We start from the raw sequence: 14,697 nt of genomic DNA, 5'->3' as shown, positions 1-14,697 counted from the left end.
GGGGGAAAGGGCAGCAAGCCTTACAACTAGCAGGGGACCAACAGTGCTAAAATGCCTTTTTATTATACCTCACTTTTGTCTACAATGGTAAAATCCCATTACCCGAAAAGGAGATATTTTGACTGTCAGAAACATTTTTAATCTTTTTAACACGTGACCAAGCGAAAGTGACTGTCAGGTCATGTGACCGCGCTGATATTTTGAATGTCATATAAGGGCAAATAACTACTTCAGTTTTATAGCCATATGATTGCCTCCCTTGTACAGAATATCATATTGTAATGATAATGACGTCGCTGTTCAATGTGTACACAACTGATTACCGCGCTAAAGATGAAACTACTGAATTAAATGAATCAAAAACATATTTATTTTTTTGTGTTTAGTTTTGTTCGGTATAATAAAATAAATACCATATGGCAGCGTGTGTGACATTGATATTGTCAACCCTCGGAACAGAATGTCACCACTCGGCTTTCGCCTCGGGTGACATTCTGCCCTCGGGTTGACAATATCAATGTCACACACGCTGCCATATGGTATTTATATAATGTTATCTTTCAACAATTAATAAAGTGTACAAGTCTGTGGTATATTGTGTGATCTAAGACAGGTGTGAAGTAATATGAGACACATGATTTGTATAAATATAAGGCATTTTTATTAATAACATAAACAATATCTAATTCAAGTACATATACAAATTCAAGATTCCTTCATGTACATTAATTCATGAAGCATTTCAAGGCAAGTTTACAAAATCTGTTAGTTTTAAATTATCCCTGGAAATTCAAGTGCTGTCTACATTGACAGGTCAGTTTCACAATCAGTTCGGTTTTCTTAATCTGCAAATTCCAAAAATAAAATATTTCAAACACTCTAGTAAAGACAAAGTACAATTACAGACATACAAACATTCACATCAAAATTTGCATTCATATGGATTTTTATGACTGACTGCTAGCTTTAATGATGAAAAAGATCCAAGCCCAGGTGCCATCCTCTTGACATTATCTCAAACATGAGCTGGCACCTGAACAGATCCACTGACCTTCTGCAAGCTGGCTGGATGGCTTCCTCATATGATGGTCTAAGTAGTGTTCAAACCCACAGAAATGAGAGACAGGTGATTCTAAGCTAGGGACCTTCACCCCTCAGCAAATGAGGTCCCAAAGCAAACTGAACAAATTATATAATGATTTTCTTTAAAGACTTAAAACAATATTCCTCACATCTGCCTGTAACGCAGGTTCAGAATTGACTGGATGATATGAAACACAGCAAATATGTCCCACATTCTCTCTGCTCTGAATTGAATCAATAAAAAGCCATCTAGACTATATAAAAACATCAGTGGTACCTGCAGTTAACACACTGCATAAGATTTTCATGCTGTTAGATTTTTTTGGCGCTGATACAATCGTCCCCTTACCCACTTCTTGCACAAGCACTATCTTGATGATGACAAGGCATGTCAGAAATCAGAAACCCAACAGAGGATCTGCTGTGAAAGATAGTGACTGCTGGTTTTTTAAGCTGGACTGATTCTTAATTCAGTTAATTCAGAATAGTATAGTTCAGTCACGTATCCAGATCTCCTTCATACTGTGTTGAAAAACATCTGCTATAACTCATTCTTTGTGCAGCTTTGGGTTTCTTTCGTACAACTTTCAGAGCCTTTTGGAACTTCAAATGAGATCTTAGGACAGTCTGCCATATTCTTACAGAATAACTTCTCTAATGATGCAGTTTTTACTAAGTCAAACCCAACATCTCCACCAAAAGTGGATGGTTTCCAATACTGCGGACTACAAATAGGGGCTGATAAAAGCCCCTTTACAGAAAAAGGTCCTCCCAGTTCTATCACAGTTGATCCAAATATCGCCTTTGGTCTAGTTTTTTCCACAACAATACCAACATAAAATTCTACAGCATCTATATCACCATATATTTCTTCCAAGTCTTTTGCTACTTCTGTATCACCTGGAAAACAAATTATTTTATGTTATTTATAAAATTTACTTCAAAATTTTTAATATTCACAATATATATATTTTTATTGTACATATAGTTACTTTTTTTGTTGGATTTTCAGTCAAACAATCAGCTGCAGTCATACTGGGAAACTATTTAATTTCATGGGTCCTAAAGTTGGTAATTTTGACTTGTTTGCTGGGATTTAATTTTGTGAATCAACTCAAAATACAAAATCCATGATGGTCTCCTACAAATATGAATGATTTACAGTATCACAAATCTGGTGAAAGACCTAGCTTAGATACCCTTCCAAACATTGTTCCATGTACAAACAGACATTTTGGTAGACCTCTTCCAAAAGCTAGCTGGATGATAGAGTTCAATAACAGACATGGAAACACCTCAGGTAGTAAGGGGCATTTCAAAGTCAGCTATCCTTATCACTCCAATACAGATGTCCCCTGACACTTTATGAATGTGATTGAAAGCGACTTCTGTTGTTGAAATTGCCTTTAGACACTTTGGTATGACAAAATGAAGCAAAGCAAAGGAATTTATATTTAATATACTGTATTTGCTGTTAAAACCTTAAAATTATACCTGGTTATCTGTTTAAAAAGATAAAAGTCTTCCCCTGAAAGAAACTGCTAGACATATTCACGTGTTGTTGTTGAATTTTACCATCGTAGACATTTACTGTGAAATTATCAATATTTGTTAGGGTCTAATTTCTGTGGATTCATGGTTGGGTCAATTCACAAAATTAAATTCCAAAGAACACATACAATTCCCTTTAATTTCATCTGTTTTCGAATTATTTCAAAAACAATGAATGCCAGGAAACGGAACTTTTAGATGAACCACGAAATGTCATGTCCACGAAATTAAGTGATTTCCCACTTACCCTGTAAATTTCTATAATGAACTTGTCCATCTTTCACATTGGACATTACCATTAACTGTTAAAAGGGGTGCATACCATATGATACTGACTGAATAGCAAACTAGCCGCAAAGGCAGAATCAATCGTGTCCAGCATGATAAGGGTTAATGCATGAACCAGCATGTGAATAGAACCATCGACCCCCTGTGATGAGGTTGGATGGCTTCCTTGCATGAAGTATCCTACACCCCAATTGAGGTATCGAAATCACATTGGTGAGGGGCAAGTGAGTCAATATCAGCAACCTAAATCACTCAGCCACAGAAAGACCATAGTATGTTTATATTACATTTATATGGTATTTCGTTATGCATTGAATTCCTTTAAGAACTTTTTCTTTGTTAAGTTTGTAGTCTCACAGAAATAATTTTGGATATATGGGGATTTTTCCTGCTTTTGATGGTGGAGAAAGACCCCATGTTCTCCTCAATGCACTGTTCAGGCTCAAAGAACTGAATGTGAGAAATAATTTCAGGCAAAAACTGTAAAAAAATGTAAAAATTCCTACACATTGTCCCATTTTCTAAAAGCTCAAGTTGGGGGAGGGGGCAGTGAATATAAATATTTGAGCACCACTGTGCGAAGACCAGTGTTAGGACTTTGAGCCAGCACATCCATGCAGTCTGATCTGGATCCATACTCTTGCTGTATCAGTTGCATACAAGTTTGAAAAGTTGATAAAAAAACTGTATGGAAATGCACCGATATGGATTTTTGCTTGTAGCAAAACCCTAACACATGTTTTAGTTGTAGTCATTTCTTTCATAGAATTAAAATGAGCCATGCCATGACAAAACCAACATAGTGGGTTTGCGACCAGCATGGATCCAGACAAGCCTGCGCATCCGCGTAGTCTGGTCAGGATCCATGCTGTTCGCTTTCAAAGCCTATTGCAATCAGAGAAACTGTTAGCGAACAGCATGGATCCTGCATGACCAGACTGCGCGGATGCGCAGGCTGGTCTGGATCCATGCTGGTCGCAAACCAACTATGTTGGTTTTCCCATGGCGCGGCTCAAATACATACCAGTTAAATCTTCGAATGTTTGGTAAGGTGGTAGACTAAATCTTTTCCTATACTGATTAAAGGACTGGTATCTAAGTGCTCTTCCATGTAAAATAGTCTGCTTGGCAACAGGAAGTGTATAAAAATTGTGGTTATGGTGGGTAAACTGAAAGAGAATACAAAAATATGTCACAAAAGGATAACTCCCACTATAACTATAAAAAAAGAAATTTCAGGGTTGTTCCCTTTTAGAAGAAAAACAGTCTTTTTGGAAAGCTATCTCTTAATTTCTTAAAAGGATAACTCCCACTGTAACTATAAAGATAAAATTTCCGAGTTGTCTCCCTTTCCAAAAAAAAAAACAAACAAAATGGGTTAAATAATTACTTTGATAAAAACACAACTTCAACACTTAGACCTTTTGGAAAGCTATCTCTTAATTTTTTTTTCATTCTTTTTTTTTACCATTTGTTTTGTACAGATTAACATATATACATAGGCGTAGGAGCAGGGGGGGGCCAGCGGGGGCCAGGCCCCCCCAAAGCTAGGAGGGGGGGGGGGGGGGGGGGGGGGGGGGGGCCAAAGTATAGTTTGGCCCCCCGATTATTTTGGAAAAGAGATATAAATTGCAGTCTAATATAACATTTACTTAGCATCATATAATTCTTTTCAACCTGATTTCTGATTTGCATTTGGCCTTCCCTTGTATTCTGACTAAAAATGTCTCTTTCCGTAGTGCGAGTACTGAAATCTGTATGCGCCACGCCAAGAATCGTTTACATTTTATAAAAATAATATATCATTGAGCGCAATCACTACAGTTCCGGTTTAAGCGTCTGCAAAATCAATGTAGGCCTAACTATTAGACCTGTTTACGCATGTAAACGTTATGTATTTTTTTGTTTTTCATTGTCCATTCAAGGGAAATAATATTTCCACAACTTTATACCACAGTTAGACAAATGCAGTGCTAATTGATTGTATGTCCAGGGCTTCAACAGAAGAAGGTAAAAAATGACACACTTAATTAGAACAATACATAATATGACTGATTAAGACAGTTCAGTGCCTAGTCGTATGTGTATCATCAGAATAACTCAATGATTGCTAAAACATCAAGGTTTGAGGGGCCTATGGCCCAATTAATCCCTGTACAAGGCGTTGTCACGAAAATAATGCACTGAGGATACCTTGCCGCTAACCCCCCCCCCCCCCCCAAACCGCCGGTCGAAAAGGTTTGGCCCCCCCCCCCAAAGTTAAACTCGCTCCTACGCCCATGATATACATACTGACCTTGGAACAGTATGTATTTAGTAAACTGTAGATTTATCATAAATGAACAATATGTATATAGACCTAAACAGGATGTAAAATGTTCAAAGAGATCTGAAGAATGCAGATGTTTGAATAGCATTCGATGTCTGCACTTTAAAATGTTCTATATTGTCTTTTACCAAAGTATATATTTCGTTTTGTTTGTTCGGCTTGTTGGGTTTCAAGTCTCCAGTACAATTTATGATTATGCCATACAGCAACATTTAATGTCGAGGGGAGACCCCAGTTTCTCCTCTGGGTGGGCAGACAAGTAAAACCACTAACTTTCCACAAGCCAGCTGGCAAGCTTCCTTACATGAGAAAAATGTACACCTCAAGCAAGGTTTTGACCTACAGCAGAAAGGGACCAGTGATTCAAAAACATCAGTCACCGTAACCACTCAGCAACTATACATATCACATAGTCTATAAAACAACTTTATATGTACTTACTGCGCCAGCTCTCTGATGTACCAGTCCATCAACGAAATCTCTCATTCCATGTTTCAGAACTATATCAGGACGGAAGAGAAAATCTTTCACAGTGTAAGTAGTCCCAGAGATATTGAACTCATCCGGCATTAATGGATGCCAATGATACATGTGATTAAACTCGGCTGTAATTCGGTTAGAATACTGATGCGACTGCCCAAAAAGTAGTTCTGGTTTAAAAACCAATTGATAATTGTAATTACTTAAATGCTGTACATAGTTTTCTACCACAACCTTTATGGTTTCTCCTGAAAAACATGAGAAAAATAATTTTGTAAGATTACGACATAGAGATTTAATTTAAAAGTAGTGGACCCGAAATGAAAATCCATAATTTTCCCTTCGATTACTTTTTCTCCATTGTGGACTTTGGCAGTCTCCTGTTGTTATGGAAACCACTGCTTGTATGAACTATATTTATGGCTGAAGAATATCAAAATAACAGACGCAAATACGAAAATGTATGGAAACTGCCAATTGTCATTACCGATCCACCACCTTAAAAAACATCAATTAAGAAATAATTATTAGATGTAACAGTCTTTCAAATGAATATTTCTTATCTCTTTTGTTACGAATGAAATATAAAACAGAGAAATATGTGAAACAATATGATAATAAATATACTACTTTTCAGTTTATGTTCATTTCTCACAACAGAATACATTGCTTAGTTTTATATTAAGATTTCAAATTTGTCACACTCAGGTAGAAAATGTTATTCATTGCCTACACAGCTGAAAAGATGTCTTAATTTCAGCAATAAATTAAACTGATAAACTGTGAAATCATAAATATCTGCGTGCCATGAATTTTCCTGAATTTAATGGCTTAGACAAAGTATGAAATTAAATCCCAACGAACAAGAAAATTCCACTTAATTTTGGCCCAAAACAAGAAAATTTCCACTTAATTTTGGCCCAAAACAAGAAAATTTCCACTTAATTTTGGCCCAAAACAAGAAAAATTCCGCTTAATTTTGGCCCAAAACAAAACTTTCTAAGAAATTAAATAGTTCAACAGCAGTTCTCTTTAAAAAATTACGCCACTGACCCCTTACCTAAAATTACTAATTTTGTGGTTTGGAAGAGCCTTTCATCGTCCCATTCTGGATGCTCTCCCTTTAAAATATCACAGACCCGATTATGTTCCCGCATCCATATTGTAGCATACATAAATAATCCTGGCAACAGGCCAAAATCTTTGTGTCCGAGGGCAAACTGTATTTCCTTTGGCACGCTCGGAGGATAATGCATTGGCACTTCTACATCTTTCAGGAGGAGTGGCCATGATTCTCCATTTATCGTCTTTGCAAAAAAGAAAGGAAGAATGAAATATATCTAAAAAACGGAGGTACATGTAGAATTTTTTTTATAAATTATTTAATGGAAATTCTCTTCATGAAGAACAGTATGTGTGTGTGTGTTTTTTGGGTTTTTTTTTTTTTAATTTGAAGAGTACTTCAGTTGGACAGTAACTCTTAAGTCTGATTTATACTTACATCTTTCTCATTCAATTTCATGGCCATGAAATTTGTATTGCTTTTGCTGAAATGACTATTTTAAGGGGATATAAATCTGTGACTTTAAACTTTTGAAGAAGAATGGGATTTTTGTTTGTGACTTGATGCAGTAATAAAATCCATAAAACATTGCCTCTCATGAATATAAATGACTTCCCATTTTATTTAGAATATTATGTAAATAAGAGTCCAAAATTATGTCTTCAACTGTATAAAACATGAATTACTATAAAAGACCAATTTGTCAGTCCTTTTTTTTTTTGACAATTACCAAAAATGTCAAGTAATATGATAACATATGATGTTTATAAAGATATAATTTCCCTGATATGGAACAACACCTGACCACCTGAGCATTTAAGGATGTAAATTATAAATGGGTCTAATCAGAAATTCTTAGGTAAAAATACCTTTCAATAAAAACAATGATGTAGATTATATATATACTATCGGTAATACTGTGAACTCATTGTTATTTGTAGGATTACTAATTTTCGTGGATTTCTTGGCTATTTCAATCCACAAAATAAAATCTCAACAAAAACATAAAATCTCCACTCATTTCATCTTGATAAGAAAACCACAAAATTTCATACCCATGCATTAAATAATTTTGCAATACACAACCACAATTTTTGAAAAGATAAAGAAATTTTTAGGTCTTACAGATCTTATCAAATCTTCAAACATAAATATCCTCAAGTCACAATGGTGGGCATGGGACTATGCTGTACGTGACATTGTACCTGTTCTCTATGAAATTCTACCTACTTTGGATCAACCTGTTCAACCTTGACCTTGAATTGATAATCCTGACAGTTTTGCTCTGGGCATTAGTTGAGTCACTTCTTTGGGAACATTTATCACTAGTAAAAAATTAACTGCCTCAAAAGCCTAGTTGTAGAGCGTCTGCTTCAAGTGCGGGAGGTCATGGGTTCGATCCCCAGCCGCATCATCAGGAAAAAGGTGATGAGAGTGATTAATTTAAGTTGTAGAACGTCACAATTGACCTAAAATAAATTAGTATAATCTAGTAAAAAATATTAAATGGTTTTTAAAAATTTAAGGAGCCAATATGAATTACTGCCTGCAGTGGATGAATTTACCTGCATTTTTAACTTGCCGTCTTCAAAACTTCTCAGCATATTTTCTACATGTTTGTCTTTACCGTACACATGGGATACATCCACCTGTAAAAAAAAAATACAATAAATTTCCTGCATTCAACGTTTTAGTTTCCTGTACGTTTTTTGATCGCTTGATAAAGAGATAGCCTTGTTGTTAATTGTTGTTTCTTGCAGTATCATTTTTGAGAAAACGATAACCATGTGAGATAAGATTATTGAAAATACACATAGCTAAAAATCTTGCAAGTATTATGACATAAAAACAGACAATAAGTTTATAAAGGTAAACATCTTTTTTATGTAAGCGCACTGCTTTCACCTTTATTTGAAAGGCTTATCATATTTCTACAGACACTATCGATTACATACAAATACTCTACCAATTATGTCAAAATGAAATAATTTGTATCATATGTGATTATTAGTAGCTATACAATATGGTTTTTGTCTGCTCAGTTTTATAAAATATTCCTATTTCAATTCAAAACATTACAAAAGTTTATATAAAAAATATTCTAATCTACTTTACACTGAATTTTAAACAATATTAAATGTACGTAATGGAACATAAATGTTGCATCCTATTTCAAAGAACAGGAAAATTTATGAATACTAAGCAAGATGCAATAATACCGTTACGATTTAAAATTATTGCATATTTTTTTTAGTTTTCTGAACTTTTTATATGTATTCGTTATCCCAGATGAAGGGCTAAAATAGCCTGAAAACTGGTCAGATTTAACAAAATGACAGTTATTTACATTTGGTTATGTGTTCCACCTTTCCTTATTATTATTATTATACCAGATTTATATAGCGCCCTTTTCATGATCAATTTCACGTTCAAAGGCGCTTTACAAAGTTCAAATGCAGCCACACAGGGCGCATAATTCATCCTCTACTAGTACAGACACAGAGCGATCTGACCAGAGGGACAGAGTGAGACAAAGCCCCAACGACAGAGAGATTAGAAATCAGATACAGGCTTGTCCAACTAACTTAGCCTAGCTCGTTGCGAATAGACAGCCTGGTTCTTTAACGTGCCTAGTGTATAGCACTGATACATGCAAGGATTGCCTGGGTTCCTGACCAGTATACTTCTAGTTGGGTGGGAAACACTGAAAAGTGTTTCTGAAAATTCCCCGAGTAGCTGTCAAGGATCGAACCCCCGACCTCAGGATTGGAAGGCCAGTGTGCAAACCACCGAGCTATCCGTCCACCACAAATTCATTATGGTTTAAGTATCTGAAGTTGAGTTATGTATGGGTAATTTTGAATTTAACATCTTTTCTTAGGTGATTTTTCAGTCATATAAGGACAAGATTCTACTTCTAGCAAAAAAACAATACCCAGCTTCATCATACTGCCTCACTGGCATATCAGGCCAAAGACATAGGACACGATATCCTACCCAGTCACGTTATGGTGACCCAAGGGAGTCACCTTATACTGACCTAGGGGAGTCACATTATACTGACCCAAGGGAGTCATGTTATACTGACCCAAGGGAGTCACGTTACTGACCCAAGGGAGTCACGTTATACTGACCTAAGGGAGTCACGTTATACTGACCTAAGGGAGTCAAGTTATACTGCCCCAAGAGAGTCACGTTATACTGACCTAAGGGAGTCACGTTATACTGACCCAAGGGAGTAACGTTATACTGACCCAAGGGAGTCACGTTATACTGACCTAAGGGAGTCACGTGATACTGACCCAAGGGAGTCACGTTATACTGACCTAAGGGCTCACCAGTCTCAAATGCTGATCGCCAAGAGAGGAGGGTGCTAGATCTATTTTCATAACACTGTCGACATGACCGGAGTGGAGGGCAAACCCCAAACTCTATAGCGGATGCTTGACCACTGAGCCAATGTGGTTGCAGTATAATGGGATAAAAATCAAATTATTCTAAACAGTAAATTTAAAGACACCTCACTTACCCCATGTCCTCCCCACTGGAACCCAGGTCCACGCTGAAAATCTGTCTTGAAGAACTGATGGGTAAAGTGTTGTGCAAAAAATGTAAACAAGGCATTGGAACCTCTTGGATCAGGTTTGAATACAGTACGTTTCATCAGTTTGTCCACTATCATACCTGCATCTGGCAGTTCTTTAGCACCTGCGTATGAACAGAGACATTTCATATACCTTTTCTGTCTTGTAAATTATGGTTAACTTTGTTTTGTTTTGGGTTTAACAACCATATTTCAACAGCATTTCAGTTATTAACCACTGGGAAGTTAACCAGCTAACCACCTTTTAAGTCATATCAACACAAGTTAGGTCATACAGCAATGACGAAACTATTATTATAACTGTATTTAAATAAAGAACAAAATAATTATTGATAGTGTGGCAGTCGGCATACAAATTGTCAAAGCAATTTGTCTTAGAGAGTTTTACTGCTCTCTCAAGGCAACCAGATAAAAGGGTCACCTGTCTGTAGAATGTCCAGGGATTGGAACAGATTTCCATGGAAAAAATCCAGTGTTCCATGGAAAATTTGAAAGGTTTAGTCTGTTAATGTTTCTGGAAATATTCCATAGTATCCCTGGAAATATTCCCTGGTACACCTGGAATTATTCCATAGTATCCCTGGAAATATTCCATAGTATCCCTGGAAATATTCCCTGGTACACCAAGAAATATTCCCTAGCACTTTCCATGGAAAACCTTGCTTGTCCATGGACATTCTACAGACGGGGGCCCGGTTAGAGAAAAAACCTGAACTGAACCAAGAGAAACTTACCTACAACTCCTAAAGGTGTAGGACAATCTTTTGGCACGGGAGGCAGTGCACGTGCAAAATAAGATCTGTTACCATAAGCTTCATAAGTAATATAATCATGTTCCGATGTGTAGGTGGCTGGTGAATCTACCATGGCTCCACGTACTGTAAGTCATAAATATCAATCTTAAAGACTCGTGCCTAAAAATTACTGACGCAAACTATACTGGACTAGATAAGTTTAAGAATTTATAATCTTAAAATATGAAAATTCATGCTCATTCATTCATTACAGCTAGGAACTAAAAAGAGTACTGTGAAATAATTTAATATCATGGACATCAAATATTGTTATTTGGGCCAAGATGGCTATTCAATAAAAAGGTTAGTGAAAGTCTGTCATATCATCGCCACATTTTCTTACAAATCACATTTTGATCACTTGTAACATTTCTTGGTTCAAATGATTATTCAAAGTAAATAAAACAACAAGAGCACCGCCTTGCGGGTGCTGACGCTCATCTGATTTTTTTTGTGTAATAGAAATATTGTCCTACCCATGATTTTCTAAGTCCAAAAAGGGCCATCATTCTTGCAAAAAGCAGGATAGAGTTATGTTTCTTGATGTACAGTGTCCACTTATGAAAAACTGTTGCAAGTTTTAAAGCAATAGCTTTGATAGTTTATGAGAAAAGTTGACTTAAACATAATACTCAACCAAGAAAATGATTTTCTAAGTCCAAAAGGGGCAATAATTATTGCAAAAAGCAGGATGGAGTTATGTTGCTTGCTGTACAGGGTCAGCTTATGATGGTGAACAAGTGTTGCAAGTTTCAAAGCAATAGCTTTGATAGTTTAAGAGAAAAAGTTGACCTAAACATAAAACTTAACCAAGAAATCTGATATTTTCTAAGTCCAAAAGGGGCCATAAATCTTGCAAAAAGCAGGAAGGAGTTATGTTTCTTACTGTACAGGGTCAACTTATGATGGTGAACAAGTATTGCAAGTTTTAAAGCAATAGCTTAGATAGTTTAGGATAAAAGCTGACCTAAACATAAAACTTAACCAAGAAAACTGATTTTCTAAGTCCAAAAGGGGCAATAAATCTTGCAAAAAGCAAGATGGAGTTATGTTTCTTGATGTACAGGGTCTGCTTATGATGGTGAACAAGTATTCCAAGTTTCAAAGCAATAGCTTTGATAGTTTAGGAGAAAAGTTGACCTAAACATAAAACTTAACCAAGAAATCTGATATTTTCTAAGTACAAAAGGGGCCATAAATCTTGCAAAAAGCAAAATGGAGTTATGTTTCTTGCTATACAGGGTCAGCTTATGATGGTGAACAAGTATTCCAAGTTTCAAAGCAATAGCTTTGATAGTTTAGGAGAAAAGCTGACCTAAACATAAAACTTAACCAGGCAACGCCGACGCCGACGCCGATGCCGACAACCGCTCAAGTGATAACAATAACTCATCATTTTTTTTCAAAAAATCAGATGAGCTAAAAATGTTTATTTTCGTTTAATCTAGTACAAAATTTAATCTTTTATTTCTTTTTCAAAAGAAACATTCATAACTGACAGAATGATCAGTATCTTCTACCATTCTATAACAAGAGCACCGCCTTGCGGGTGCTGACGCTCATCTGATTTTTTTTGTATAATAGAAATATTGTCCTACCCATGATTTTCTAAGTCTAAAAAGGGCCATCACTCTTGCAAAAAGCAGGATAGAGTTATGTTTCTTGATGTACAGTGTCCACTTATGATGGTGAAAAACTGCTGCAAGTTTTAAAGCAATAGCTTTGATAGTTTATGAGAAAAGTTAACTTAAACATAATATTCAACCAAGAAAATGATTTTTCTAAGTCCAAAAGGGCCAATAATTATTGCAAAAAGCAGGATGGAGTTATGTTGCTTGCTGCACAGGGTCAGCTTATGATGGTGAACAAGAAGTGCAAGTTTTAAAGCAATAGCTTTGATAGTTTAAGAGAAAAGTTGACCTAAACATAAAACTTAACCAAGAAATCTGATATTTTCTAAGTACAAAAGGGTCATAAATCTTGCAAAAAGCAGGATGGAGTTGTGTTTCTTGCTGTACAGGGTCAGCTTATGATGGTGAACAAGTGTTGCAAGTTTTAAAGGAATAGCTTTGATAGTTTAGGATAAAAGCTGACCTAAACATAAAACTTAACCAAGAAAACTGATTTTCTAAGTCCAAAAGGGGCAATAATTCTTGCAAAAAGCAAGATGGAGTTATGTTTCTTGATGTACAGGGTCTGCTTATGATGGTGAACAAGTATTCCAAGTTTCAAAGCAATAGCTTTGATAGTTTAGGAGAAAAGTTGACCTAAACATAAAACTTAACCAAGAAATCTGATATTTTCTAAGTACAAAAGGGCCATAAATCTTGCAAAAAGCAGGATGGAGTTGTGTTTCTTGCTGTACAGGGTCAGCTTATGATGGTGAACAAGTGTTGCAAGTTTTAAAGGAATAGCTTTGATAGTTTAGGATAAAAGCTGACCTAAACATAAAACTTAACCAAGAAAACTGATTTTCTAAGTACAAAAGGGGCCATAAATCTTGCAAAAAGCAAGATGGAGTTATGTTTCTTGCTATACAGGGTCAGGTTATGATAGTGAACAAGTATTCCAAGTTTCAAAGCAATAGCTTTGGTAGTTTAGGAGAAAAGCTGACCTAAACATAAAACTTAACCAGGCAACGCCGACGCCGACGCCGACAACCGCTCAAGTGATGACACTAACTCATCATTTTTTTTCAAAAAATCAGATGAGCTAAAAACTAACTGAGCCTGCCATGAGAAAACCAACATAGTGGGTTTGTGACCAGCATGGATCCAGACCAGCCTGCGCATCTGCGCAGTCTGGTCAGGATCCATGCTGTTTGCTATAGATTTCTCTAATTCCAGTAGGTTTTGAAAGCGAACAGCATGGATCCTGACCAGACTACGTGGATGCGCAGGCTGGTCTGGATCCATGCTGGTCGCAAACCCAGTATGTTGGTTTTTTCATGGCACGGCTCAACTTACTCAGGTATATTCTTTTCATGACAGCATCAGATAGCCCAGGTATCCTGTTCACAATGGTCCATATCCAGCTATGTTTTGCTTCAGTCAGTAACTCATGCACGAAGTCTGAGTCTGGCTTTATCAACCAGACAACACGCTTCCAGAATGTCGCTGTAACAGAAAGAACAAGCTTAAGATACATCGCTTAGTTGCCTGCATTAATAATACAGGTACATGAGTAAACCTCTTCACATACTTTGAATCTGCAAAAAAGTAGTTCAGTTCCTGATACATATAACACTGAACCTGAAGACTTTTTGTTTCCGTAAAGGGGTCACCATCAGTTTCTCTGGAAGAAGCAGTAACGGCAAGTAACAAATCAGCACACTTGTTTATCAAGGTTTCAGTTATGATACTTTACAAACGGAAACATAACAAAAGAAAATGAGCCGCGCCATGAGAAAACCAACATAGTGGCTTTGCGACCAGCATGGATCCAGACCAGCCTGCACATCCGCACAGTCTGGTCAGGATCCATGCTGTTCGCTTTCAAAGCCTAT

The 14,697-nt window shown here is 36.4% G+C and overlaps 1 protein-coding gene across 1 annotated transcript; it reads right to left on the bottom strand.

The window, feature by feature from the left end:
• Nucleotides 1-638: 638 nt before the first annotated feature.
• Nucleotides 639-14,354, bottom strand: LOC128549067 (prostaglandin G/H synthase 2-like). Its single transcript, XM_053525164.1, has 8 exons — nucleotides 14,159-14,354; nucleotides 11,133-11,276; nucleotides 10,324-10,502; nucleotides 8,360-8,443; nucleotides 6,792-7,038; nucleotides 5,693-5,979; nucleotides 3,947-4,091; nucleotides 639-1,983 (listed from the first exon to the last, which is right to left on the bottom strand). The coding sequence occupies exons 1-8, from the start codon at nucleotides 14,337-14,339 to the stop codon at nucleotides 1,625-1,627; spliced, it is 1,626 nt and encodes a 541-aa protein (XP_053381139.1). The 5' UTR covers nucleotides 14,340-14,354; the 3' UTR covers nucleotides 639-1,624.
• Nucleotides 14,355-14,697: the final 343 nt, after the last annotated feature.

Source organism: Mercenaria mercenaria, chromosome 15 (genome assembly GCF_021730395.1).
Source record: "Mercenaria mercenaria strain notata chromosome 15, MADL_Memer_1, whole genome shotgun sequence".
In the NCBI taxonomy this organism is placed as follows: Eukaryota; Metazoa; Mollusca; class Bivalvia; order Venerida; family Veneridae; genus Mercenaria; species Mercenaria mercenaria.
Note: the sequence above shows the minus strand (reverse complement) of the source record. Positions and strands in the feature narration are given on the sequence as shown.